Here is a 25,142-nt window from a genome sequence, read left to right on the forward strand (position 1 = left end):
GCTGCCCCATTCTCTCCACCAATGTTTAGTTCCATGTTGGCCAGGTAATACATTATGGTTACAAGGGGGGGGGGGGATGAGGGCACCAATTGCCAGGGTGTTAGCTGAAGGGGAAGAGAGATCTGACCCTATAGTGCGCTCCAACATCCCTCAGACCCCTCCACGCCCCGGGCCGCAGGACACGCCCACGCAAGGCTACAAGCTAGAACGCTTGCTCCACCCCGCCTTCGTAAACCACCAATCAGAGCTCGAGAGATCCTCCCTCTTCCCCCCCCCCCCCCCCACGTTGTCTGTTGCAGCGTTCCATGGATGGAACGCTGAGAGAGAACGCTCGTCCGATTCACTACACGAGCCTTGGCAGCTCCCAGCTCTGCACAATGCAAACGGGATGCGTGCTCGCAGCCAGGCGAAAGCGGAGCCTGCAGGCAGCCTTAGCACTTGCCGCCTGTGCTTAGGCAGCAGGGGGACCGGAAGGGTAGGAGGAAGCTGGAGAGGGTTTCCTGAGATGAGAGATTACTTCCGTCCATCCATCCTGCCAGCAGCCCTCTCCTCGCTTTGCAGCTTGCTGGGGGTACTTGGACTCGGGGCAGTTGCAGCCACACTTGCTCCACTCAGGGGGCTGTTCTTCTGGCGCGCCACAAACCAGCCCCAGAAGCCTTTTGGCCTTCGGAATTTCTGAGCTCTCTACATCTCCATCCCCACAGCCATGGTGGCCAAACAGCGGATTCGGATGGCTAACGAAAAGCACAGCAAAAACATCACACAGAGAGGGAACGTAGCCAAAACCCTGGTAAGGTGACATGGGAGCAGGGGATTGCGAGGAGGCTACGCTACTCTCTGCCCGTTCCTCGGCTCCGCACGTGGGGAGGTGTGGGAATCGTGAGCTATCGGGTTAACAGGTTACAGGAGGCTCAGGGTGGGGAGTAGAGAATGATCCTTCTTGTGTTATTGACTGGAGTAAGCGCTCCTGCCTCGCTAAGGGTGTAGAACAATCCCATGGTAAAATCAGGGGCTCCTGCCCCAAACTGCTGCAGGATGGAGGAAATGTCATACCAGGATGATTGACAGCATCAGTGCCTTATGGAAAATCCACAGCCAAATCGTTCATTGGGAGACGAGGAGACTGACTTTTGCACACCTTCCACCTACACACCCAGAAAGGGGAGAGTCTGTAACACAGAGAAAAGTACACACACACCCCCAGCCACTTGAGAAGAGAAAATGCAGCACATACACCATCCCTTCTCCTCCCCATGAAGGGGGACTACCATCAGGTCTGGCTGCTGCAACATCATAGCTGCTGGAAGTGCACAGGCATAGAGGTGTCCTCGCAAAGGACTCTAGCTCTCTAAGGGCAGTCTACATAGAAGGGCTAAAGCCGAAATAAGCTACGCAACTTGAGCTACATCGATTGCGTAGCTTATGTCAAAATAGTTTATTTTGGCTTTTGGTGCTGTCTACACTGCAGGAAATCCGAGGAAGAGCACTCTTCCTCCAATTTCCCTTACTCCTTGTAAAATGAGGGTTATAGGAATCAGAGTAGGAAGTCCTCCAGCTGGACATTATTTTGACTTTATGTTGAAAACTGCTTGTAGTGTAGATGCGGACTATGTTATTCCGAAATAACACTGCTGTGTAGATGCACTAACAGACAGCACCAGCAGGGATTATTGTGTTTTATTTCCTTTGGCATCTGCTTTTAAGAGATTAAACACAGCAGTTTATTTGACTCTACTCAGTGCAAAAAGTGTGTTTTTGTAGGTGAAAATCTTTTAGGCTTCTGAATCTGTTTTCTTTGCTATTTTATTTGTAGGTGCTGTTTGACTGGTTGGTCTTGATGAGGAAAACTAGTTAACACTAAAGTCAGCTTAATACGGGTTAGCTAAATGCATTGTAAACTTGACCACCCTCCTAGTCAATACAAAGTCTATGTCAATAAGAAAGAGAGAAAACTTGGATGTGAACTCATTTCATCTTTTAAGATCACTTCTGCTCTTAGGTACAGTGGAATAAAATTGAGCCCTTACTGAACTCGCAGTTCAGCTGGGACAGAAGTCCTCTGACTTGATGAGGCAATAACCTTCCAGCCAATGAAACCTTGCTTATTACTTTAAATAAAGGTCACACACATGCTCTGGTTGTGTACTCTGAGACAGAAAATTGAAGAGTTTAACTATGTTCAGATTCTTGCATTTGGTTCTCAGCAGTGCACTGAGCTGATTCACTGACATTTCAGCTGCGTGCATTCAGTGTTCAAAAGTGCTCTTAGAAAGCTGGTTCATGGGAGAGATTTTCCTTTTGGGTTCTAGTTTCCCTTTTCTCTAAGTTGTTTAGAGCTCTTGCTGCTCTAATTCCATCCATAAAACTTTGAGTGTTTATTAACAGCTCACTATTCCCTCAGTGAAACAGTTTACTCATTGTGCGGGGAGCAAAGAGAACCCTGTTCCTGTAATATCAGAGAATGGCTGGGAATTCGTAGTTGGGATTTTTGCATTACTTATTTTAAAAGCTTTTAACACATAGGGCTTATCTACACCTGAAAGTATAAGCTGTAAGGCTGCAACGGCACCACTGTAGTGCTAAGTGAAGATTCTGCCTATGCTGACAGCAGATCTTCTCTCATTGGTGTAGGTACTTCATCTCCCTAGGGGCTGTGTCCAGACTCAGGGTTTTTTTCGAAAAAACTTCACCTGCGTCTAGACTGCAGCCGCGTTCTTTCGAAATTAAATCGAAAGAATGTGGCTTTTCTTTCGACGGTGGTAAACCTCATTTCACGAGGAAGAACGCCTTCTTTCGAAAGTGCTCTTTCGAAAGAAGGCGTTCTTGAATGTAAATAGGGCTTCTTCGAAAGAGAGCATCCAGACTCACTGGGTGCTTTCTTTCTAAAAAGCGGCTTGCTCTTTCGAAAGTTCCGCGTGCAGTCTAGACGCTCTCTTTCGAAAGAGCCTCTTTCGAAAGAGGCTTGCAGTCTAGACATAGCCCCTGAGAAAATAGCTATGCTCATAGGAACGTCTCTTAGGGTATGTCTGCACAGTCATGCGTACCTCGAAATAAGCTATGCAATTTGAGCTACGCAAATAGCATAGCTTATTGAGAAATAGTGTATTTAGAAATTTGGCACTGTCAACATAGGTCTAATTTCTAAATAAATTGCTATTCTGGAGTCTTCCTTACTCCTCATACAACAAGGTTTACAGGAAGCCGGAATAAGATGCTCATTATTTTGAATCTTCACAGAGTAGCTGAGTTAGTCTGTACAGGATAAACTTAAACAACAACAGATAGTCTGGTAGCACTTTAAAGACTAACAAAACATGTAGATGGTATCATGAGCTTTTGTGGGCACAGCCCACATCTTCGTATGACCAGAGTGTTGGATGTCCAGAAAGCTCATGATACCATCTACATCTTTTGTTAGTCTTTAAAGTGCTACCAGACTATTTGTTGTTTTTTAAGTTTATTATTTTGAATGTATTTTGAAATAACGGGTTTGCTGTTAAGATGTGCAGAATGCTATTTCAGAATAACAGACAATTTCCCAAAATAGCGCCGCTGTGTAGACTTACCCTTGGGGATGTTGACTAACTGGTAAGCATATCAGTAAGCATAAGGCTTATTGGAAAACTGGTCTTTGCCAAGTCTCAGGGGGGTGGTTGTGTTAATCTATAATTAAAAAAACTTAAAAAAAAGTGGTCCTGTAGCACCTTAGAGACTAACCAAAAAATATGGATGGTATCATGAGCTTTCGTGGGCAAAACCCCTCTTCTTCTTTCATCTTAAGAAGTGGGTTGTGCCCATGAAAACTCATGATACTATCTATATTTTTTTGTTAGTCTCTAGGGGTATGTCTGCACTTGCACCCTAGTTCGAACTAGGGATGCAAATGTAGGCGACCGAAGTAGTAAATGAAGCGGGGATTTAAATATCCTGCGCTTCATTAGCATAATCTCACCCGTGTGCTGTTTTGGAACTCAGCTGTTTCGAACCAGGAAGTGCGCTCCAGGCCGTGTTAGTTCGAATCAAACCCCTTGGTTCGAACTAATGTTCGAGGAGTAATGTTAGTTCGAACCAAGGGGTTTGAATCGAACTAATGTGGACCAAAGCTATTTCAGTCACCTACATTTGCATCCCTAGTTCGAACGAGGGTGCAAGTGTTGATGTACCCTAAGGTGCTACTTATTGGACAATAAGGACCACTTATTGTTTTTTAAGGTGTTTTGTGGTTTTGTTTTTTTGGTCCTTGCCAGTTAACTCTAGCAGCAACTAGCTGCACACAGCCAGAGCAGCTCTGGTTGTGGTGGGGTCAGGTGGCAGGACCCCTGCCTGGAGCATCAGTTAAAACAGTTAACTGGTTAAGTGCTATTGTTTAACCAGCTAACCATTTTAACATCCCTAGTAACCCTTCCATCAACAAGCAATTGCTGGCTATACCGGGAGCTAGGTTGGCATAACTGTATTGCTTAGGAGTGTGGATTTTCTACACCTTTGAGCAATATAGTACTATTGAAATAACTTTGTGATTTAGGCTTAGTCTATAGTATACCCATGGCCACCAACCCGTCGATCGCGAGGTGTTCCGGGCTCCCCTCTTGCTTCCCATCACCCCTAAGAAGGAGCCCGCGCTACAACCTCCTGGGAAAATGGAGGTATTGCCGGCTTCCTGCAGCGTGGAGGGAAAGTCCTGAGGCTGCATGCTAGATCCCGAGTCTTGGGAAACATGTGCGCTGCTCCTCCCTTCCCCAAAACTGCTGGTGCGCTTCCTGAGAAGCGGGGGCTCTTGTACATTTCAAAGTGGAAGCGCCCTCATGGATCCCGAGGCTAGGGTTGCCAGGTGTCCGGTATTGTACCGGACAGTCCGGTATTTGCCCACTTTGTCTGGTAAAAAAAATCAGAAAATACGGGATATGTGCAATGTCCAGTATTTTCTGATTTTTCCAGCTGCGCACCGGACGGAAGCCTGGCGTGGGTGGGGGAGCGGCTGGGAGTCCCAGCTGGGAGGCGGGGCCATGCTTGCTGCTGGGAGCCCTCAGTTGGTTGAGTGTGAGGAGGGGGGGAAGCCTCCTTCTCACTCGTGTGTCGCCGGGAGCCTGCGTGGGACAGGCAGCAAGTGCCCAGGTCAGTCCTGCTCCCCACTGGCCAATTTGCTCAACACCCCCATTCCCGGCCGGCCAGTTCTCCCGCACTTCCCCTCCAGATCGTCCCCGACCAGCCCCCCTGCACACACACACTCCCCCAGCTCTGCTTCCCGCCGGCCCGTTCCTCTTCCTGATCTCCCCTGGCCAGCAGCGCTGCACCTCTCCCCACCCCCACCAGCTCTGCTTCTCGCCCTCCCTTCCTCCTGGCCATCGCCGCTGCACCCTCCCACCCGCCAGCTGTGCTTCCCGCTCCCCGTTCCTCTTGGCCAGCCCTGCGGCCCCCGACTCCCCCCACCCAGCTCTGCTTCCCAGCTGGCCTGTTCCTCTTCCCGATATCCCCAGCCAGCGTCGCTGCACACACACACCCCGCCAGCTCTGCTTCTCGCCCCCCCCTTCCTCCTGGCCCCCGATTCCCCCCCAGCTGTGCTTCCCATCTCCCCTTACTCCTGGCCAGCCCTGCCCCCCTCCCGGCCGGTCTCCCTCCCCCCCCCCCCGATATCCCGCGGCCAGACCTATTCCGCCCGACACCCCCCCCCCATTACCTGCTTCCCATTGGCCCCCCCATCTTCCCTGGCCAGCCCCATTTCCCCCCCCCCCATTAGCTGTTCCAGGGCCCCCCCCTCCTTTCTGGCCAGCACCGCTCCCTTCCTGACTGCCTCCCCCCACATGAAGCATGTCCGGGTTTTTAGTTTTTTTTAAATGACTACCTGGTAACCCCTAGCAGTGATCCAGGTCCTTGGAATTTTTTTTTTTTTTTTTTTTTTTTTTTTGCTCAACAAGGGTATGTCTACACTACAAAGTTAATTCGAACTAACAGCCGTAAGTTCGAATTAACTTTGATAGGCGCTACACTGGCGCTCTGCTAGTTCAAACTTAATTCAAACTAGCGGAGCGCTTAATTCAAACTAGGTAAACCTCATTCTACGAGGAGTAATGCCTAGTTCGAATTAAGCAGTTCGAATTAAGGGCTGTGTAGCCACTTAATTCGAACTGGTGGGAGGCTTTCCCTAGTGGGAGGCTTTCCCTCCCCAGCTTTCCCTGGTGGCCACTCTGGCCAACACCAGGGAAACTCTTCTGCCCCACTCCCGGCCCCGGAACCCTTAAAGGGGCATGGGCTGGCTACAGTGCCCATGCCAGGTGCAAGCCTGCCAGCACCCAGCCAGCAGACCCTGCACCTGTCACAGCTCGAGCCAGCCACCCGCTGCCACCCAGCCCTCCCCCTCTTCCTGGGACCAGGCTGGTGGCTCCCGGGAGCCCGGATCCGCAAGAGGCGAGCATCCGCCTGGTCTAGTGCGGACATCGTGGACCTCATCCACGACCTCCGCACTAGGCACAGGAAAGTGGCCATCTAGGGCAGGATAGCTGCTAGCCTGGTCACCCAGGAGCAGGTGTGCATGAAAATCAAGGTGGTCCACTGAGACCCCCGACCCTGAGCCCTGAGCTTAGAATGGCCATCCTGGGTCAGACTAAAGGTCCATATAGCCCAGTAGCCTGTCTGTCGACAGCAGCCAACACTAGGTACCCTGGAGGGGATGGACCGAAGACAATGACCAAGCCATTTGTCTCGTGCCATCCATCTCCACCCTTCCACAAACAGAGGCCAGGGACACCATTTCTACCCCCTGGCTGATAGCACTCCATGGACCCAACCTCCATGAATTTATCTAACTTGTCTTTAAACTCTGTTAAAGTTCTAGCCTTCACAGCCTCCTGCAGCAAGGAGTTCCACAGGTTGACTATTTGCTTTGTGAAGAAGAACTTTCTGTTGTTAGTTTGAAGCCTGCTACCCATTCATTTCATTTGGTGCCCTCTAGTCCTTCTATTATGGGAACTAATGAAGAACTTTTCTTTATGCACCCTCTCTACACCACTCATGCTTTTATAGACCTCTATCATATCCCCCCTCCGTCTCCTCTTTTCTAAGCTGAAAAGTCCCAGTCTCTTTAGCCTCTCTTCATATGGGACCTGTTCCAAACCCCTGATCATTTTAGTTGCCCTCCCCTCTCCCACCCTCTCTCTTCCCCTCTCCCACCTCCTTTTCCCAGTCTCCCCGAGTTTTGTTCAATAAAGAGAGTTTCTATTTTTGAACACACATGTCCTTTATTTTGTACATCAGGAAGGGGGCTAGGGAGGGGTAAGTGGAAGGGAGTGAGGGAGGAATGGGGTACGAGCCCCCAATGGGGAGGACTGGGGTGGCTCTGCGGGCTCCTCGGGGTGGAAGCTCTCCTGCAGCCCCCCGATTGACCCCCCCCCCCCCGGATGGCAGCCTGCGGCAATTGCAGCCAGGCTGATGGCCGAGTGCTGTGATGTGCCGAGTGTGGGCACTCAGGGCACTCCAAGCCAGGACTGCTTTGCAAGCGGGGCACCCCTGAGAACTGTCTGTCCAAGGTGGGGGTCGGGTCCCTTTAAAGCACAGCCCTCGGCTAGCCTGAGACAGCAGCTCCACGCTCTAAGTCCTAATCTGATGCCCTCCTGGCACTGCTTCTGGCCATCCTTAACCCCGCTTCAGAGTCCACTCAATGTGGACATGCTAGTTCGAATTAGCAAAATGCTAATTCGAACTAGTTTTTAGGTCTAGATGCACTAATTCGAATTAGCTTAATTCGAATTAACTAATTCGAATTAAGTTAGTTCGAATTTAGTGCTGTAGTGTAGACATACCCCAACTTTGGTCCCCCCCCCCCCCCCCCCCCACACACACACTTTTTTTTTCCTTCAACAAAATTTTTTCCTGGTGTTTTTTTTTGGGCGGGGAGGTGTTCAGTATTTTTGTTTCAGCCATCTGGCAACCCTACCCGGGGCCAGTGGGGGACTCAGAGTCCCCCACTGATCCCAGGCTCCATGTTGAGTTGCCGATTTGAAATGCCACGTGGCGCCTCCTCAGCTGATGCCATGTGGGACTCCCAGTTGATCCCGGATTCTGTGGAAATGCTGCATGGAGCCTGGAATGCCCAGCTGACCCCGGGCTTCACACAGCTCTGCCACTTTGAAACGCCAAGGTGGCGGTTGCTTATAGTCGACTAGTCCTTAACATCCTTGTCCTGTGCTCTATTTTCCACCCAGATTCTTCACTCCCATCCTCATCCCTATCCCACTTAGTGGCAGCCCTGTCCTGCACACTGGGTCTCTCATTTTTGGTCCCACCTGAGAGCGTAGAGGGGCCCACAAATTCTACTAACCCTGGAACTCAGACGAGTTAATCTGGCGTGAGGCCTTGAACCTCAGTCCTACCTACCCTCTTCCTCCTCCCCCCCATGAGGCTGTAATGCTTGGGAAGTGAGGTGTCTCAGTTGGGGCCACATCGTGGGGGAGAAGGGGTTTGGAGAGGGTTTTTTTTGCATCTCACTTGTGTGGTCCCCAACTGATTTTTCTGTGGGTTGGTGACCGCTGACCCAAAACAGGTTCCCCGCCCCTCTCATAAATAAAGATGTTGAAACATTTTGTGTTTGACATATTTTATTTAAAAATGAAGCCTGGCTAACAAGCCCCCAGTTGGGGCCAAGCCCCTATCTAGCCGCAGCATCATAACACTCCTGCACCCCCAAATACCCCAACCCTGAGCCCATCATACACCTGAGCCCCTCACATCCCCAGACTCCTGCATCTCCAGTCTTCTGCCACAACACTCCTGTACCATCCAGACACTGCAAATCTGTGTCCTGAGCCCATCATACTCCCAACCTCTCTGCCCTGAGCCCCTCAAACACTCCAACCCAAACTGCTGCACCCTCACATCCACAAGCGTGTGGCTTGCTCAGCACCCTAATCCTCTACCTGAACCCAACAATCCCCAGCCTGGAGCCCCCTCCCTGAGCCAGCATCCCCTCCTCCACTTCCTCCTGCATCCAAATTCCCTCCAGAGCTTGCACCTCTCACCCCTTCCCACACCCAAATCCCTCACTCCTACCCCAGAACCCACACCTCCTGTCTCAACTCAAACAAAAAACAGGACTATGTAGCACTTTAAAGACTAACAAGATGGTTTATTAGGTGATGAGCTTTCGTGGGCCAGACCCTAATTAGCTCATCACCTAATAAACCATCTTGTTAGTCTTTAAAGTGCTACATAGTCCTGTCTTTTGTTTCAGCTACACCAGACTAACACGGCTACATTTCTATCACTGTCTCAACTCAGTGAGTGTGAGTAAGGGCTGGGGCAACAAATGATGGAGAGAAGGGGAACAGAGAGTGTGGGGCCTCAAGAAAGGGGTGGGGCTATGTCTAGGCTACAGAGTTTTTTCGAAAAAAGTGGCCTTTTTTCAACTTCACCTGCATCGAGACAGCCGTCGTGTTCTTAAATCGAAATTAAATCGAAAGAACGCGACAGTTTTTTTTTATTGTGGTAAACCTGCTTTTACGAGGAAGAACACCTTTTTTTGAAAGAGTTCTTTTGAAAAAAGGCTTTGTTGACTGCAAACAGGGCTTTTCTGAAAGAGAGTGTCCAGATTGCCTGGGTGCGCGCTTTCAAAGAAGCGGATTGTTTTTCGAAAGTTTCATGTCTGTCTAGACGATCTCTTTCGAAAGAGGCTTGTAGTCTAGACGTACCCTATGGCTGCGTCTAGATTGGCATGATTTTCCGCAAATGCTTTTAACAGAAAAGTTTTCCATTAAAAGCATTTTCGGAACAGAGCGTCTAGATTGGCACGGATGCTTTTCCGCGAAAGCACTTTTTGCGGAAAAGCATCCATGCCAATCTAGACACGCTTTTCCGCAAAAAAGACCCAATCACCATTTTCGCGATCGTGGCTTTTTTGCGGAAAACAAATCTGAGCTGTCTACACTGGCCCTTTTGCGCAAAAGCTTTGCGCAAAAGGGACTTTTGCCTGAACGGGAGCAGAATAGTATTTCCGCAGGAAGCACTGATTTCTTACAGTAGGAAGTCAGTGCTTTTGCGGAAATTCAAGCGGCCAGTGTAGACAACTGGCAAGTTTTTCCAGAAAAGCAGCTGATTTTCCGGAAAAACTGGCCAGTCTAGACACAGCCTGTGTGACTGAGCTAGCCTAGACAATGGGATGTCTGTTCAGTTAGATTTGGCTGTAATCTAGCCTGAACCTAGGTGAACTTAAAGGTGACCTGAAATGTTCTTTTAAAAATACATTAAAACTGCTGAAGTTTTCAAATCCTTAACACAATAGGTAGAGCTATTTTTTTAAAAAACCAAATGTGTTTTAAATTAAAATATTTCAAGGTTGTTTTGAAATGCCAGGCTGAAGGACAGTGCCCTGCAAATGGCCAAAAATAAGGGATATGCCTTTTTAAATTTACTATACATCATGTGACTGCTTTTCTCTATTGTTTCTACCACTCACTGATGCATGAAGCAGTTTCTCTGGAGGAAATGTCTGCAGCGAACAGACCTTCTCTCTGGCCAAGTAAATTGTATATGGGTGTCTTGTATTATTTTGATGCCTCTCCTGTTTCTGATAATACTGAGCATTTAGGATTTGCTTCTGCTCTCCATTCAAGTCAATGGCAAAAATCCCATGGCTGAATGATGGAAAACCAAGCCTTTATGTCATACTTTTCATCCAGAGATCTCGGTGTGCTATAAAAGCTGGGCCAGCATTATTAGCCCGGTTTCAGTAGATGGGGGAAGCAGAGACATATAAAGGTGGTACAACACACTCACGGTAAGAGGGCAGGTCAGTGGAAGAACCCAGGTCTCCTGACATTCAGTCTAGTCCCTAACCACTGGACAATGCTGCCTTCCTCTTTTCTGTCATCCACTTGGTTTTTCTTCTCTCAGGCTATGGCTATGCTGCCATTTTTTTTCAGAAGAGGATATGCAAATTGTGCTTGCATTTGCATATCTTCTTCCCATTCTTTTTGCAGAAGAGGTTTTGCCGATAAAAAGCCCCGTGTAGATGGGGTTATTTGTTGGAAAAATCCTCTCTTTTGCAAGATCCTGTACACTTTAATTTTTGAGGAATAAGGGATCTTACGAAAGAGAGTTTTTTCCCCAACAAATGGCCCTGTTTACATGGGGCTTTTTAATCGGCAAAACCACTTCCGCAAGAAGAACTGGAAAAAGATATGCAAATGCGAGTGTGATTTGCATATCCTCTTCTGCAAAAAAACGGAAGGGTAGCCATAGCCTCACTCTTCTTTGTTTCTGATCTTTTTGCTACCTTCCCCCTCCTTCTCTTCTTCTCCCTTCTTCTTCCAGTCTCCTCACCTGCGACTATCCTCTCATCTCCTTCCACTGACCACTTTTCTGCCTGCAGCCTCCATTCATTTTGGCACTTCTTCCATGCAGCACTTTGAGAATTAGATAGTAGCAGCAGCTCTAGCTTTCTGGAAATCAAGTAGGTTTGGATCAGGACTGCAGACCCATAATTATTCATATTTGTAGCATAGTATCTCCCTAGAGCAGTGGTCCCCAATGTGTTGCCCGCGGGTGCCAGGGCATTTATGTGCACCCGCCTAGTGACAAGGGCTGGCCCAAGCCATTCTTGCACCTCGGGCCCCGGGCGCCCAGCGCATGCACAGCCCCCACCCTGGGCGCGTGGCACCTGCACGGCCCCGCCCCCGGGTACCTGGCAGCCCCAAAAGGTTGGGGACCACTGCCCTAGAGCCTCGACCAAGACTAGGGCCCCTTTGAGCTAAGCACTGTAGAAACACAAGGGCTACGTCTACACTGGCCCCTTTTCCGAAAGGGGCATGTTAATTTCACAGGTCGTAATAGGGAAATCCGCGGGGGATTTAAATATCCCCCGCGGCATTTAAATAAAAATGTCCGCCGCTTTTTTCCGGCTTTTAGAAAAGCCGGAAAAGAGCGTCTACACTGGCCCCGATCCTCCGGAAAAAAAGCCCTTTTCCGGAGGATCTTATTCCTACTTCGAAGTACTTATTCGAAGTAGGAATAAGATCCTCCGGAAAAGGGCTTTTTTTCCGGAGGATCGGGGCCAGTGTAGACGCTCTTTTCCGGCTTTTCTAAAAGCCGGAAAAAAGCGGCGGACATTTTTATTTAAATGCCGCGGGGGATATTTAAATCCCCCGTGGATTTCCCTATTACGACCTGTGAAATTAACATGCCCCTTTCGGAAAAGGGGCCAGTGTAGACGTAGCCTTAGGGTACATCTACACAGCAACATTATTTTGAAATAACTAGTGTTATGTTGAAATAACTTAGTCTTCATCTACACAGCAGGCAGTTATTTCAAAATAATGTTGAAATATTGCCAAGCTAGAAGACTTCTTACTCTGACTCTGGTAACCCTCATTGTACGAGGAATAAGGGAAGTCGGAAGAAGAGTGCTCTATTTCAAAGTAAGTGCTGTGTAGATGCTTCCTATTTTGAAATAAGATACACAATTGACATAGCTCAATTTGCGTAGCTTATTTCGAGTTAAGCCCTGCTGTGTAGATGCTCCCATAGTAAGAGACAATCTTTGTGCCAAAATGCTTACATGCTAAACAGGCAAGACAGACAAAGATTGGGAGAAAGCAAGTATTATTATCCCCTTTTTGCAGATAGTGAAATTAAGTGATTTACCCAAAGTCACATGAGACCTCTCTGTCAGAACTTGGAACTGAACCAAATCTTCACAGACCGAGAGCACCACAAAACCATTCTTCCTCTATGCACAATTCCACAAGTTAAACCCAAATATATGATTATCAATTCCTCCTTTCCTTCCCTGCCCAGTCCTGATCTTAGTGCTGTGTGAATCCTCTGCTTCCATTAATTATGTCCCTAGTATCTCATGCCATCATATAAACCTCAGCTTGTGTCTTGGTTGCTAAGAAGCTTCTAAGTTCAATTATCCACTTCTTCATTCTGTGTGGTCTTTGAAATCTTACAGTAAACATGTGTGCATTTATTCTTAGTTACCAAAGCCTCTGCGTAGTGCTGTATTCTCCAAATAATAATCATACATCAAAACAAAGGTCAGTAGTTCAAAATGACCATAAAAGATCATGAACTTCTTCCTCCCTTCCTGTCCCATTCAAAATACCATGTTAGAACATTCAGCCATGCTTCCTTAAACAGTCCGAACTTTAGTCAGTTTATTTTATCAAATTTATATTTAACTTTGGAATATTTTGGCACATGCTGACCAAACTAAAAAAGTGTTCTTTGATTTTGTTTTTAACAATTTCCTCTCCCCGGTGGAAGGGAGTTGGCTGTAGGATATATATTTTGTTCTAACGTGACAACCCAGTCATTAGATTATTTTTCAAGCATCCCACATCTGTTAGTATGTATGAAAATACATAACCTGTTTTCTGTCCCAAAGAACTTAAAATATAGATACAACAACGGAGATTAGTAAACCAACCAACTGTGGGAAGGGAGATTACAGGAATTGATAAACAAACATTGAGGAATAAAACTCACTTTATCTTTCTCTGGAGAAATTCAAGACGACTGATCTGTAGAAAATCTATGAGAGGCATTATTCTATTTAAAGGGGGAAAATGGGAAATTTCAATATTATTAAATTAAGCTGGCTGAGCTACTGTAAATACAATTATCCTTTATTACTCTTCTGTTAGCATACTGTGCTTCAGCTTTTCCTTTAATTTGCTTAGCATTCCTGTGAAGTAGCTATGACAATGGCGTAAACTGTTCGACAATTTTCTGTGTACGTTCACTGTTTGAGGTTTGAAGCTGAAACCATGTCAGTTGTTTATTTTCTGCATCTATTTTTAAATGAGCTACCAAGACAAAATGGCTAAACTGGTAACAAACTGAAATCTTCTTTTCCCCCTACATTTTAGAGGCCCCAAGAGGAGAAATATCCTGTAGGACCCTGGCTACTGGCACTGTTTGTTTTTGTTGTCTGTGGATCAGGTATGAACACACCACTGAGACTAGATAAAGAAGGGTGGGGAGGGAGTTGAGCTGGCAGCAGAAAAGCATTGAAGAGCCTGATCCAGCTCCCACTGAAGTCAGTGGCATGGTTCCCATTTACTTCAGTAGGAGTGAGATCGGATGCTACAAGTTTGTGGACAAAATTCTGACCCAGGTTGCATGCACACAACTGCCACTGGAGCCAATGGCAACAGCTGTGTGTGTATTTATGAGGAAAATTTGATCCTTGGCATTCAGGGTGGCTCCGGGTCTGTTCTGGAGACGCTTGCATGAGCGCTTAGGAAAAGTTTCTGGAGACTGCAAGTGGTTTAATGTATTCTTCCTCTCAGATCTGTATCGTTAATTACTTACCATGTTGTCTTGCTTAGCGCATCCTAAGAGGAAACTTTTTTCCAGGTTCAGTTGAAAACTGGAGTTTCAATTCTATGTAGGACTGGATGGCTCAGGTTCCATGTCCCATTCATTTTCTTCCATGTGGAGGTTGCAGGTTTGAACTTGGGCTGGGATGGTACTAGTGTTACCATGGGAACATGGATGTACTTCGGGGCTGGGAGCATTTCCCCTCCCAAACTGCAAACCTCAGGTAGGAATGGAATTTGTTCTCTTCCCAGCTTGTGACCGCATTGGTCTGACTGGAGCTACTCCCTCCAATATAGAAATCAAACCACGCCGGAGAGAGTTAGCTGACTTCCAAGTGATCCCTCCAGAGCATTGCTAAGGCTCAGTAGTGTGCCTTTTGTGGTTTTCCCCAAGGTGGTCAGTCTAGGGTCTCTTGCAAGAACTGATGTGTGTCTTAGAATCATTTTTTGAGGCGCTGTGTAGAGAGAGTCATTTGTAGACCCACTGTGGAGTAATATTTTTCTATTAAGATTAGGCCATTGGTATTCTGTTCATAGAGCTACCCATGGACCTTGTGTTGCTTTCAGAAATGCAATACAGTGACCTTTGTGTTTATCTGACCCTCATGAATGCCACTTTTGAGAACATTATGTTCCTATTTTTTTATTTTATACCTCATCTTAAAGCATGATTTCTACTCTCCCTCCCCACCAAAAAAATAGTAGCTATGGTAAATCCACTCCCCTCAGCTCAGTGCATCTAGATGTGTTCTCCAACAGGGCTAAAGGAAGGCCTTATGCACTGCATTCCTTATGCACACAAATCTATCCCACGCATCAGTGTGAGTTTTTGGTGTAGGGCTGTTATCCCTGTGGTTTTGTGTGCTAAAGCTAACAAATATGTAGAACACAGCATCAGACTGCTGCCAGATCTCAGGGCTTCAGCTACCCTGCAGTTCCCAACTCCATTACATGTCTTTGGTGTCCTGTGAACTTTCATGTTTACTTATTCCCTTATGTGGCCTCTTAACAAAGAATAAAGACATCAGTGCTCTTTAGACACATCCGATGTGTTGTCAGGGTCTCAAGAGATAATACAGATTGAACCTCTCTAGTCCGACACCCTTTGGTCCGGTAACATCCACGGTCCAGCATGATTTTAGTTAGCCGGATTTCCGCTTATCATGAGTATGACCAAGTTTCCAGAAGTCCCATAAAGTTTATTTATAGCCACCAGTCCTGGCTCTTAGTGTTCTGTGCTGGTTTTTAGCTCTAATTTATCACTAAATGTCTTCTAAGAGCCCAGTAAGGAGTAGAAATGTAGGTAATGCTGCTAGACAATATTGACCTCCTGTCGTTCGGTAAATTTTCTGGTTAGACACCTGTCAGGTCCCAAGGGCTCCGGACTAGAGAGGTTAAGCATGTAGTTTCTTCCCATGGCAAGACATCAAGTAGTTTCAAACATGCTCTGTCAGAAGGAGAAGGGTCAAAGTGCTGCTCCCTATTTAGTTATTATTTTCCAGGGGGGAGGGGCACAGAGGGATCCCAGTCAAGATTTCACTGTATTGGGTCACAATGTCCAAAGAGCAGACAGGCAGCCCCAAAGAGCACATAACAACAACAATTCTAAGAAAAGTAACAAGAAACAATAAGAAATAGAAAATAAGCCCAATAAAACAAACCCAAAATGTTTGTTTTATTTTCTAAAATTAACCAGCTGGACACGGGAGATGCAGAGAAGATAAAATAAATATGCTGGTGATAAATGACAGACATCCAGTTGATTGCCAAGTAAGAACATTCTGTAATATGGAACCCATCCCTGCATTCTTTACTCGCCCTAGCCAGTGACCGAAATGGGAGTTTTCCCTGAGTGAGAACCACTGAATTGGTTTCATTATCTGAAAAGACATCATCATCATGTGGCCTAGGTATTTAGCTGTCATTTTTAAATGCTTAGTCAGACATTCAGACTTCAGTTTTCAGGAACTTATCTGCATTGGTGATGTTTGTTCTTTCAGTAGTGGATCCATTAGAAAAATACCTCCCTTTTCTACATTCTCAGGGCTGTTCTTCTGGGCTATTGCCATCACATACAGCTCTCCCTTTATTTGTATTGTGCAGTGCCTGCCACCTGGGGGATGGGCCGCAACCGTATAACAAAGACATGGTACCTGCCCCCATTGCGCATTGTTTTGCACCATGCAAATTGAAGGCCAGATTGTGCTATTGGATGAAGTACATGCAGTGCTCCCAGTCAATTTGAAATGTGAACCTGAGGGTTGAGATGCTGCCATTTTGGATTTTTTTAAGGGTTATTGCTGCATGAGGGAGGGAATTCCTAACTTATGTAGCTAAGGTTTACAGCAATTAAAGCCAGAGAAGACCACCTGGATCATGTAATGTGATCTTTATATTTTGCACGACTGGTCTCTTAATTCCTGCAAATGTCTTATCCACTTAGCTCTGTTGGTAGCCTCTACCCAGCTGCTCTTATTGTTGAGAACTTTTTCTTAATGTCTAACCTGAACTTTTTTCCTTCCTTAGCTTCAGGCCATTGCTCCTTATCTACCATCTTCTGAGAATGGAATAATTCCCTTTCTTCATTTCTGTTATTACCTTGAAGGTATTTATGAACTGTGATCATGTTTATCCCCAACCCTCCCCAAGTCTTCTCTTTTCTAGAACATGCCCATTTAGTCCTTTCTCTCTCCCTCTTTTTGTAGGTTATATACCAGATCCCTGTGTCCTTTGTGTTGCCCTTCTATGTATTTGCACTAGTGTGTATATATATATAGACTTCCTAAATGTTGAGGTCTGGAAAGAAACATAAGAGTTCAGGTCTGCCATGTAATCTGGCCCTATTGCCTTTCTAGTTTGTACATGTCAAGCCTATTTATATATCTGAGACCAGCAATGGTTTCTGTTCCATTTGCTTGTTTTGCAGTTGAACCTAATATTTCACTTGCTATCTTATTATCACCCGTTGGTCTCTGGCAGACATCCTGTTTCCCAGATCGCTCTCCTCCAGTCTGTATCAGCGCTGCTGCTTACTTCCTCTTCCTACGTGTATGGCTTTAATATTTGCATGCAGTGCATACAGCCCACTCTACAAAATCATTCTTATCCTTCCGTGTAACGGGCTAATCCTGCAAGGTTGAGATAGTTGAATTTACATCTTCCTCTAGATTGCTAATTAAAGTATTAAATAATATGGGTCCTACTACATGCCTGTAATACCCCAAATAGAAAATTTGCCATTTACAAGATCTCTCATCCTCAGATTGTCAGTTAATTTCTAAGCCACTATTTGGTATTTGTATCTTTTTGGTATTAATCACTAACACAGAATTAAAATACATTGGTATAAGAAAAGTCTTATTAAGATGAAGGTCCCAGACGTCCAAAACCTGAAGTACTGTTTTCAGCTCTGCCACTGATTCACTATCTGAACTTCAGCAACTCACTTAACCTTACTATGCCTGTGCTCACCCATCAGTATAAAGGGTATAATGCTCACCACTCCAAGACGATGGGAGGTAACATTAAGTAAGGATTGCAAAATGTTTTGAGGTCCTAGAATGAAAGTAACCTTGTGAGCATGAAGTATTGTGAAAGTTGGTAGGTTTGCAAGAACAGCTGAGATTCTTACCCAGTGATACAGGATCCATACAACACTGGGGGGATGTCAGTGGATTTTCCTGAACTGGAGTTGTTTGGTAAACCCATCCTTTTATTAGTAGGTCTGTAAAGAGAGAAAAGGACAATAACAGTATGTCTACACTTCATTCATCTTGAGAGAGAGGAATGCAAATGCAGACACCCGAAATTGCAAATGAAGTGGGGATTTAAATATCCATTTCATTTGCATAATTGCATTATGGCGCTATTTCGAAGTAGCGCTATTTCGAAATAGCGCCATAATGCAATTATGCAAATGAAGCAAATGAATATTTAAATCTCCGCTTCATTTGCAATTTCAGGTGTCTGCATTTGCATTCCTCTCAAAAGAGAGGAATGAAATGTAGACATACCCTAAATGTGTGGAGTGATCTATTTTAACAAACCCATGTTTGTTTTAGAGATGTCTTTCTCCCAAATGTTTACATTAACTTTTAGTTTTGTATGTTCAGAGAGATTGCCCAGAACAATTGTTGGGCTAATTGGCCAGTGCATATTCTTGTTACTTCCTATTCACTTGGCCCTTTTTACTGATCATTGGGCACCTTGCCTGACCTGCAGCATTTGCTTGAAGAGACTCAGTGCTTGCCAGATTGCCTTTGCATATTCTTTTAGGAACTTCAGGTGCATTGCACCCACAGTTATAGACACTTTGCTCTGTCTGACATTCTCGCACCCACTCTTTGTTATGTTCTGCTTCTGGCATCTCCAGCAATTGTCTCTAATAAGCTCCTTGAATCCTACAGGAGCTTGTCCCGTTATCATTATAGCGAGATGAAAACTGAGTGCCAATAGTTATTTATTCCAATACAAAATAAATGAAGTTTTCAGAGTAGGCTGGGGAGCTGACTTTTCTGCTCATGTTTGTTTGCAGTGATCCTTCTCCTTGCTCTTTTCTGATTGTATTTCTAGAGTCCTTATTCCTTGTGACAAATTCTCTTCTTCCCTAGAGGTAACACGATTTCATTTTGCAGCTTTTCTCCTTTTATGCCTCTCTACAGCTAGCTTGGGCTTACTCAACTTGTCCTTTTCATTTCCTAGACACATCTCCTTCAGTTTCAGGTCTTGCTGTATCCAGCTCTTCAGTTTAGATAGGTTTTTCAATTTGTCTTTACCTTCTTGCCAGTGCAGACTGCAACTCCTTTGCTTCTGCCTGCCTGCTTTATTTCTGTAAGTATGACCATGTAGTCGTGACCTTGTAGTGAAAGGATGCGGCTTTTTAGAGTTGGGGGTGGAATCCAGCAAGGTACTGAGAGTCCTTAATGCCTTTTAAAGGTCCTTCGCTAGTCACACACAGATGCCATCCTTGGTCTCCCAATGCAAAACAGTTGCGCTGTTACAATGTCAGAGCACCCAAGACATCAGACCATTTATAACACCGCTGCTGCATGCTTGCTAAGCTATCCTTTATTTTTAATTCTTGAGATGCTGCGGTACAACTAATCGAACTTCCTCTGCTTATTAATAACCCTTTGGATCTGTTAGTTACTAATAGGCCTCCTTTAGCTCGAGCATCCCTGGTGTATGTTGTCCCCTTCTAGTGCCTGCCTTTCTCCCTGTTTTTTCTCACTCAGCCATACACGCACTGGTGCTGCTTTCTCTCAGCTGTGTTCACCCCCCTCCCATTGAGTTATTCGCGTCTCAGAGTCTAGACTCCCCACTTCCTGTTTCTCTCTCTCTTTGAACTTCCTCAGCAACTCCACCGTCTTCCTGTTCCTTGCTGCACTTTGGAGTCAGCTGTTATGAAACAGATTCACTCGCTGGGTTACACAGGCAGAGCTGGATTCTCCATAGAGTTTGGTCTTACAGAACCTGTTGTACCAATGGTAGCTTTCTACAGTCCAATGGATCAGGCACACTGGGGCTGACAGGGTGACAGAAGCAGATTATTTTCACTAGTTTTACTGCTTCATAGCCTAATCGACTTGTGATTCAATTTAGTATAATACCTGTATTGCAGGAGGCTTAACTGTATGGACTGCAGGGCAAATCCCATGTGATTCGGGAATCCTGTTTATTTAAGAAAGAAAAATAACCTGCAGAGAAGTGAATTATAAAAGCACATACAGAATAAAATATGAAACATACCAACCCAAAACAAAATCCTGTATTAAAAACAGCTACAAAATCAAAACCACATATCCTACCCCAAGCTGTTTCTACACAAAAGAACCACCGGAGACTTCAAGAAATCCATTATCGACTTCCTGATTCTACAGATTTTACATTGAAGGTGACCAGATATTACAATGATGAGTAGCAGTATAAAACTCTGTGATAGACGGTCCAGATGCTCATCAGCTATAATCTGGCACCACTTCATTGAGTTACATACAATAGCAGAACATCTCATCTATCCTCTCTATCACTTTAAAGTATTACCTTAAGAAACATGGTGCAGGAAGGTAGCACTTAGGGCATGTCTAGACTATGTTTTATTGTCAAAAGAGGATATGCAGATTCCTCAGGAATTTGCATCTCTTCTTCTGATCACTTTTTCGAAAGCGGGTCTTTCGAAAATGAAAGTAATCTGGACATGGTTTTTTGGGGGGAAAAAACCCTTTTCCAAAAAACCGCTCTTCCTTTAAAAAGGAGGTGTAGGCGGTTTTTCGAAAAAGGAGTGGGTTTTTTTGAAAAAAATGCATCCAGACTACTTTCCCTTTCAAAAGACCCGCTTTCGAAAATGCAATCGGAAGAAGATATACAAATTCCTGTGGAATTTGCATATTCTCTTTCAAAAATAAAGCGTAGTCTAGACATGCCCTCAGTGTCCGAAATGAAGGCTTGACTCTGCAAACCCTTACAAAGGGAATCCTTAGCCGCACAGTAAGTCTATAAACTGACTGGAAATGTGTCGCTCCGCCCTTCCCAGGTAGATTGACACCTGCTAGATCAGCTCAAGCTAGTGTGCTAAAAATAGCAGCATGATAGCCATGACACAGGTAGCCTTCTATGGGCAGTCAGTCTGGGCCGCTGTGGCCACACTGCTATTTATAGCTGGCTAGCTCAGGCAGAGCTTTGTGCTTTTCTGGCTAGCCATGCTGGGAAGCACCGTCCCACCTACTGTATCAGGCCTATATACAGGGGAAGAGGGAGGACGAAACGTGCAAGCACCTCCCCCCCCCCCCACGGTTCTTCGTGGTCTGCCGTGGGGCCAATTCTGGCCAGCTTGGGAAAGGCAGAGGTGGCACGTTTCCTCAGCCTCCCTCCCCCATGCTCCGGCTAGCTGGGTGAAGACTGAGGTGATTCCGCTCCCTCCCCCAGGAGTGAGACTCGGGGCAGGGCTGGGCCATGGGGGCGGGGCAGCTACCAGCCCCTCCCACAGCTCAGACCCTCCCACAGAAATTCCTGTGTACAGGCCTGTGCATAGGCAGCACCTCCTTGACTTCAGTGGAAGTTCTCGAGTGCCTGCAGAATGAAGGCTCAGAGTTGGCGCAAATTACCACAGCTCAGCAATTAAAGTGATGCTTCCCGATCCGGCACATTTCACCTTCTTGGTTTAAAAGTCAGTGAGTTTCTCTCAAAATTACAGACACCACCATAAAGCTTTGAAAGGGCATCAAGCGAGGGAGGTGTGAAAATACATGTGCAGGGCACATTGCCCAGTGAAAAGAGAGGTTTACACGCTCGGTATTTGCAGCTATGCCAGCTCATCCTGTGGCGCTCACTGGTTCCCACAGGAAGCACCCTAAGGAATGCCACTACAGAACTGGGGCCTTAGGAGGCAGCGATGGTACAGATTAAGAAAACACATGTAATGTTGGTATAATTAAGGACCAAGGCTCAATCCTGCAGCCTTTCAACATATGTAACATCTCTTAAAATCAGTGGGAGTTTTGCTTGCAAGGGGTCTGCAGAATCAAGCCCTTACTAAATTAGTGTATTAGTTATACTAAGGGACTGGAAATACAGCAACTCAATGTGTGAGTCCTTTTCTCTATGGAGGTCTAGCACTAGTTTGTACCATCAGTTTTCATACCAAAAGGGATTTCTGTTTCAAATGTGATGGCACGGTGTGCCTCATTTCTATTTCATCAGCTCTGGTGACCTGTCACATCTGGCAGATTATCTTCTTTTTTAAGAGTTGCATGCCAACTGGCTAGTAAACAGGAATCACCACTGCTCTTATCTGTGGGCTGCAAACATAGGCCACAATCCTGCAAGTGGATTGGCAGGGGCGGACACATGTACACTGAGGCTCTGCATGGGTCCGCTGAAACAGATCTGTTTGCAGGATAGCGCTGTTATTGTCCCAGCCTGCAAAGCCAAACATCATCCCATCAGTTTCCATGTAGCTACTCACATGAGTGCATTTTGGCCGGCTTCAGCCCTCACTATGGAACGATCCATGAGGTTAGATGACCCAACCCACAAATCAGCTTAAGCAATTATTAAAGTAGGCCAGATTTGTCTTACTGGACTATCTACTTATAAGGAGCTGTTTATAAACAGCCCCGTAACAAGAAGTGATTGTTCCCATGAAAGAAACCCACCAACTTTTTAAGTGTACGCAGCTGTGCCTGGCAGCACTGCTGCACGCACACTCGTCTAAGGGGGTCTAATTCCCCATCAGTGCCAAGGGATTTACACTCGGGACTTCCATTAGTGTTCCACCTACATGGTATCTGCATAATCCTTTTTGCATCAATGGAAAGGACTGGTCCCTACTTGAAAGAAGTCCCCTGATCTAAGTACTTGCTAGATAACATCTGATCATGCATGTGAGAACATGAGCCATTCCGCTGTTTAAAGCAGCAGTATCAGAGTACAGGGTTGAATTTCAGGAATGTTAAACAGCATTTGAACAGCCTCTCTCTTTGTCTTGTTTCAGCTATCTTTCAGATCATTCAGAGTATAAGAATGGGCATGTGAGGAGCTGCATAAATTTGACATTGCCTTTATCATCCAACATGGTAGACCAGATACAACTTTAGCCTGACATGAATGCGAAGAGCTCTTATTTGAGAGTATCTGTGTGTTTCCTCTTGAATGGAGCAGGTCAAATTTCCTTTTGACCTGTCATATTGGTGGCGTACGTGTTTTAACTGCCACAGGAGATGAGGACATTTTGCTTTTCTATTGACTTAATGAGTTAACCACATTGGTTAGCTGTCCCAGTGCTGTTCAGTTGATTTATTTTTTTCTTTTACCTAATGTATTTATATGTGATCATGTGAGTGCTTGTTGATCTATTCTGTACTTTGTGTGTATATATTATAATTGTTTTATGCTGGAAATTTGTTTTTATTACAAATAAATATTCATGTTCAACTTGACTACATTTGTTCCATTATTCTATACACTAGTGGCCAAGTCCTTTAGCCCTTGCCTAGGGAAGTTGTGGAATCTCCATCACTGGAGATATTTGAGAGCAGGTTGGATAGACATCTATCAGAGATGAGCTGGATGATGCTTAGTCCTGCCATGAGGGCAGGGGACTGGACTCAATTACCTCTCAAGATCCCTTCCAGTTCTAGTGTTCTATTATTCTACTCAGGTGAATCTCTCAGTACATCTGTTTTTCTTCCACATAGGTGTCTATCAAGTGTTACTAGATTTAAATTCTTTGGAGTTACGCCAGTTAAAAACTGTTGTGAGATGAGAAATCAGGCTGACTGGAAGGTTTGCCTGAGTAAGAACTAATTAAAAACTCAGGACCCAAGGAAAAGTTGTCACGTTGTAGCCATTTAGGAAATATATTTTCACAGCAGGATGGTTCCAGGATTTTCCTTTGATTAGCAATCTTCCGGAAGCTGCTTGAAAAGAAAATTCTTCTCTTCCCAAAGCAATAGGAGTGACTCAAGAGCAGATTTAGATTGGCATCACGAGGTTCTTCACATCCCTTTGTCAGAAAATCCTTTCTGAACCCCCAAACATATTTAATGAAGTGAGGATTGTTCTGTAAGTGCTAAACGTCCACCTTGAAGAACCATAGTCCTAGTGTTGCCCACTAGGACAGCAGAAGATCATTTTCATATGGGGGAAAGAGGGAGGTGGAAGAGGGAGGCTTTGCATATGCACAAATGGCAGTTAGGTGACTAACCACAAGTGACTTGGGCAGTTAACTACCCATTTGTGCCTTTGAAAATCCTCCCCCCTCCAAAAAAATGCTAAGCTGGCATTTCAAAGAGGCCTAAAGCAGGTAGCATCCATCTCCCTTAAACCACTTTCCAAATCTGAGCCCCCTAATTATGGTCTCAAAATGCAGTTTTTAAGAAAGACCATAGGAGAAAAGCCAAGATGTTGATCAAGGGGCTGAACCATCATTTTGTTCTTCTTTTCATTACAGTTTCAAACATGGGCTATGTCTACACTCGCAGCTTCTTGCGCAAGTAATATGCAAATGAGTCTAAGTGTGGAATATTGCCGAGCCTCATTTGCATACCTAATGCGCCACCAATGTTTTCAGAAGAGGCTCTTGCACAAGAAGGAGCATCTACACTGCCCCTTCTTGTGCAAGAAAAACCCTCTTGCGCAATGCCGTTACACCTATTACTTTTCAGGAAGAACGGCATTGCGCAAGAGGGTTTTTCTTGTGCAAGAAGGGGCAGTGTAGACAGCTCCTTCTTGCGCAAGAGCCTCTTCTGCAAAAATGGCGGCTCATTAGATATGCAAATGAGGCTCAGCGATCTTCCCCGCTTAGCCTCATTTGCATAGCTCTGGCACAAGATCTCGCCAGTGTAGACATAGCCATGGTTGGAGACTGCAAGTAAATTATCTTTGCCTGGACATATGGATGGAATAATACTAGGAGTATATTTCTTTTTGCTGTCTTTCCTAGACCCTTTATATTCCTATCCAGAGCAGTGCTGCTACACTCGCTACAGCTATGTCTACACTATGAGATTATTTCAAAATAAGTTATTTGGAAATAATAACTCCCAAAGTAACTATTTCAAAGTAAGCTTATTCCCCAAGGAAAGCAGTTGTTGTTATTTCAAAATAACAAGCGTGGTAGTTGGACGCTCTGCCTGTTATTTCAAAATAACTCCCCAGTGTAGACAAGCCCTACCTGTGCTCTGTCAATGTACAGTGTTATCCAGTAAGCAACAGATTTTCAAAGGCACAAGGGAGAGTGAGGTGTTCAGCTACTACAGAAAGTCAGTGGCCATTTGCATGCCTTTGAAAAATCTGCTATCCAAAAAACCAACAACCCCCAGCTATTTTAAT

General features: G+C 45.4%; 1 protein-coding gene across 2 annotated transcripts; it reads left to right on the forward strand.

Annotated features, from left to right (window-relative positions):
* Positions 1-288: 288 nt before the first annotated feature.
* On the forward strand, positions 289-23,248 carry SERP2 (stress associated endoplasmic reticulum protein family member 2). Of its 2 annotated transcripts, XM_025185301.2 has the most exons (3): positions 289-790; positions 13,860-13,932; positions 22,804-23,248. In XM_025185301.2, the coding sequence occupies exons 1-3, from the start codon at positions 707-709 to the stop codon at positions 22,842-22,844; spliced, it is 198 nt and encodes a 65-aa protein (XP_025041086.1). In that variant the 5' UTR covers positions 289-706; the 3' UTR covers positions 22,845-23,248. The 2 variants fall into 2 exon arrangements, 1 of the variants encoding a protein (XP_025041086.1); XR_012900647.1 differs by lacking the exon at positions 13,860-13,932.
* Positions 23,249-25,142: the final 1,894 nt, after the last annotated feature.

This window comes from Pelodiscus sinensis, chromosome 1 (genome assembly GCF_049634645.1).
Source record: "Pelodiscus sinensis isolate JC-2024 chromosome 1, ASM4963464v1, whole genome shotgun sequence".
In the NCBI taxonomy this organism is placed as follows: Eukaryota; Metazoa; Chordata; order Testudines; family Trionychidae; genus Pelodiscus; species Pelodiscus sinensis.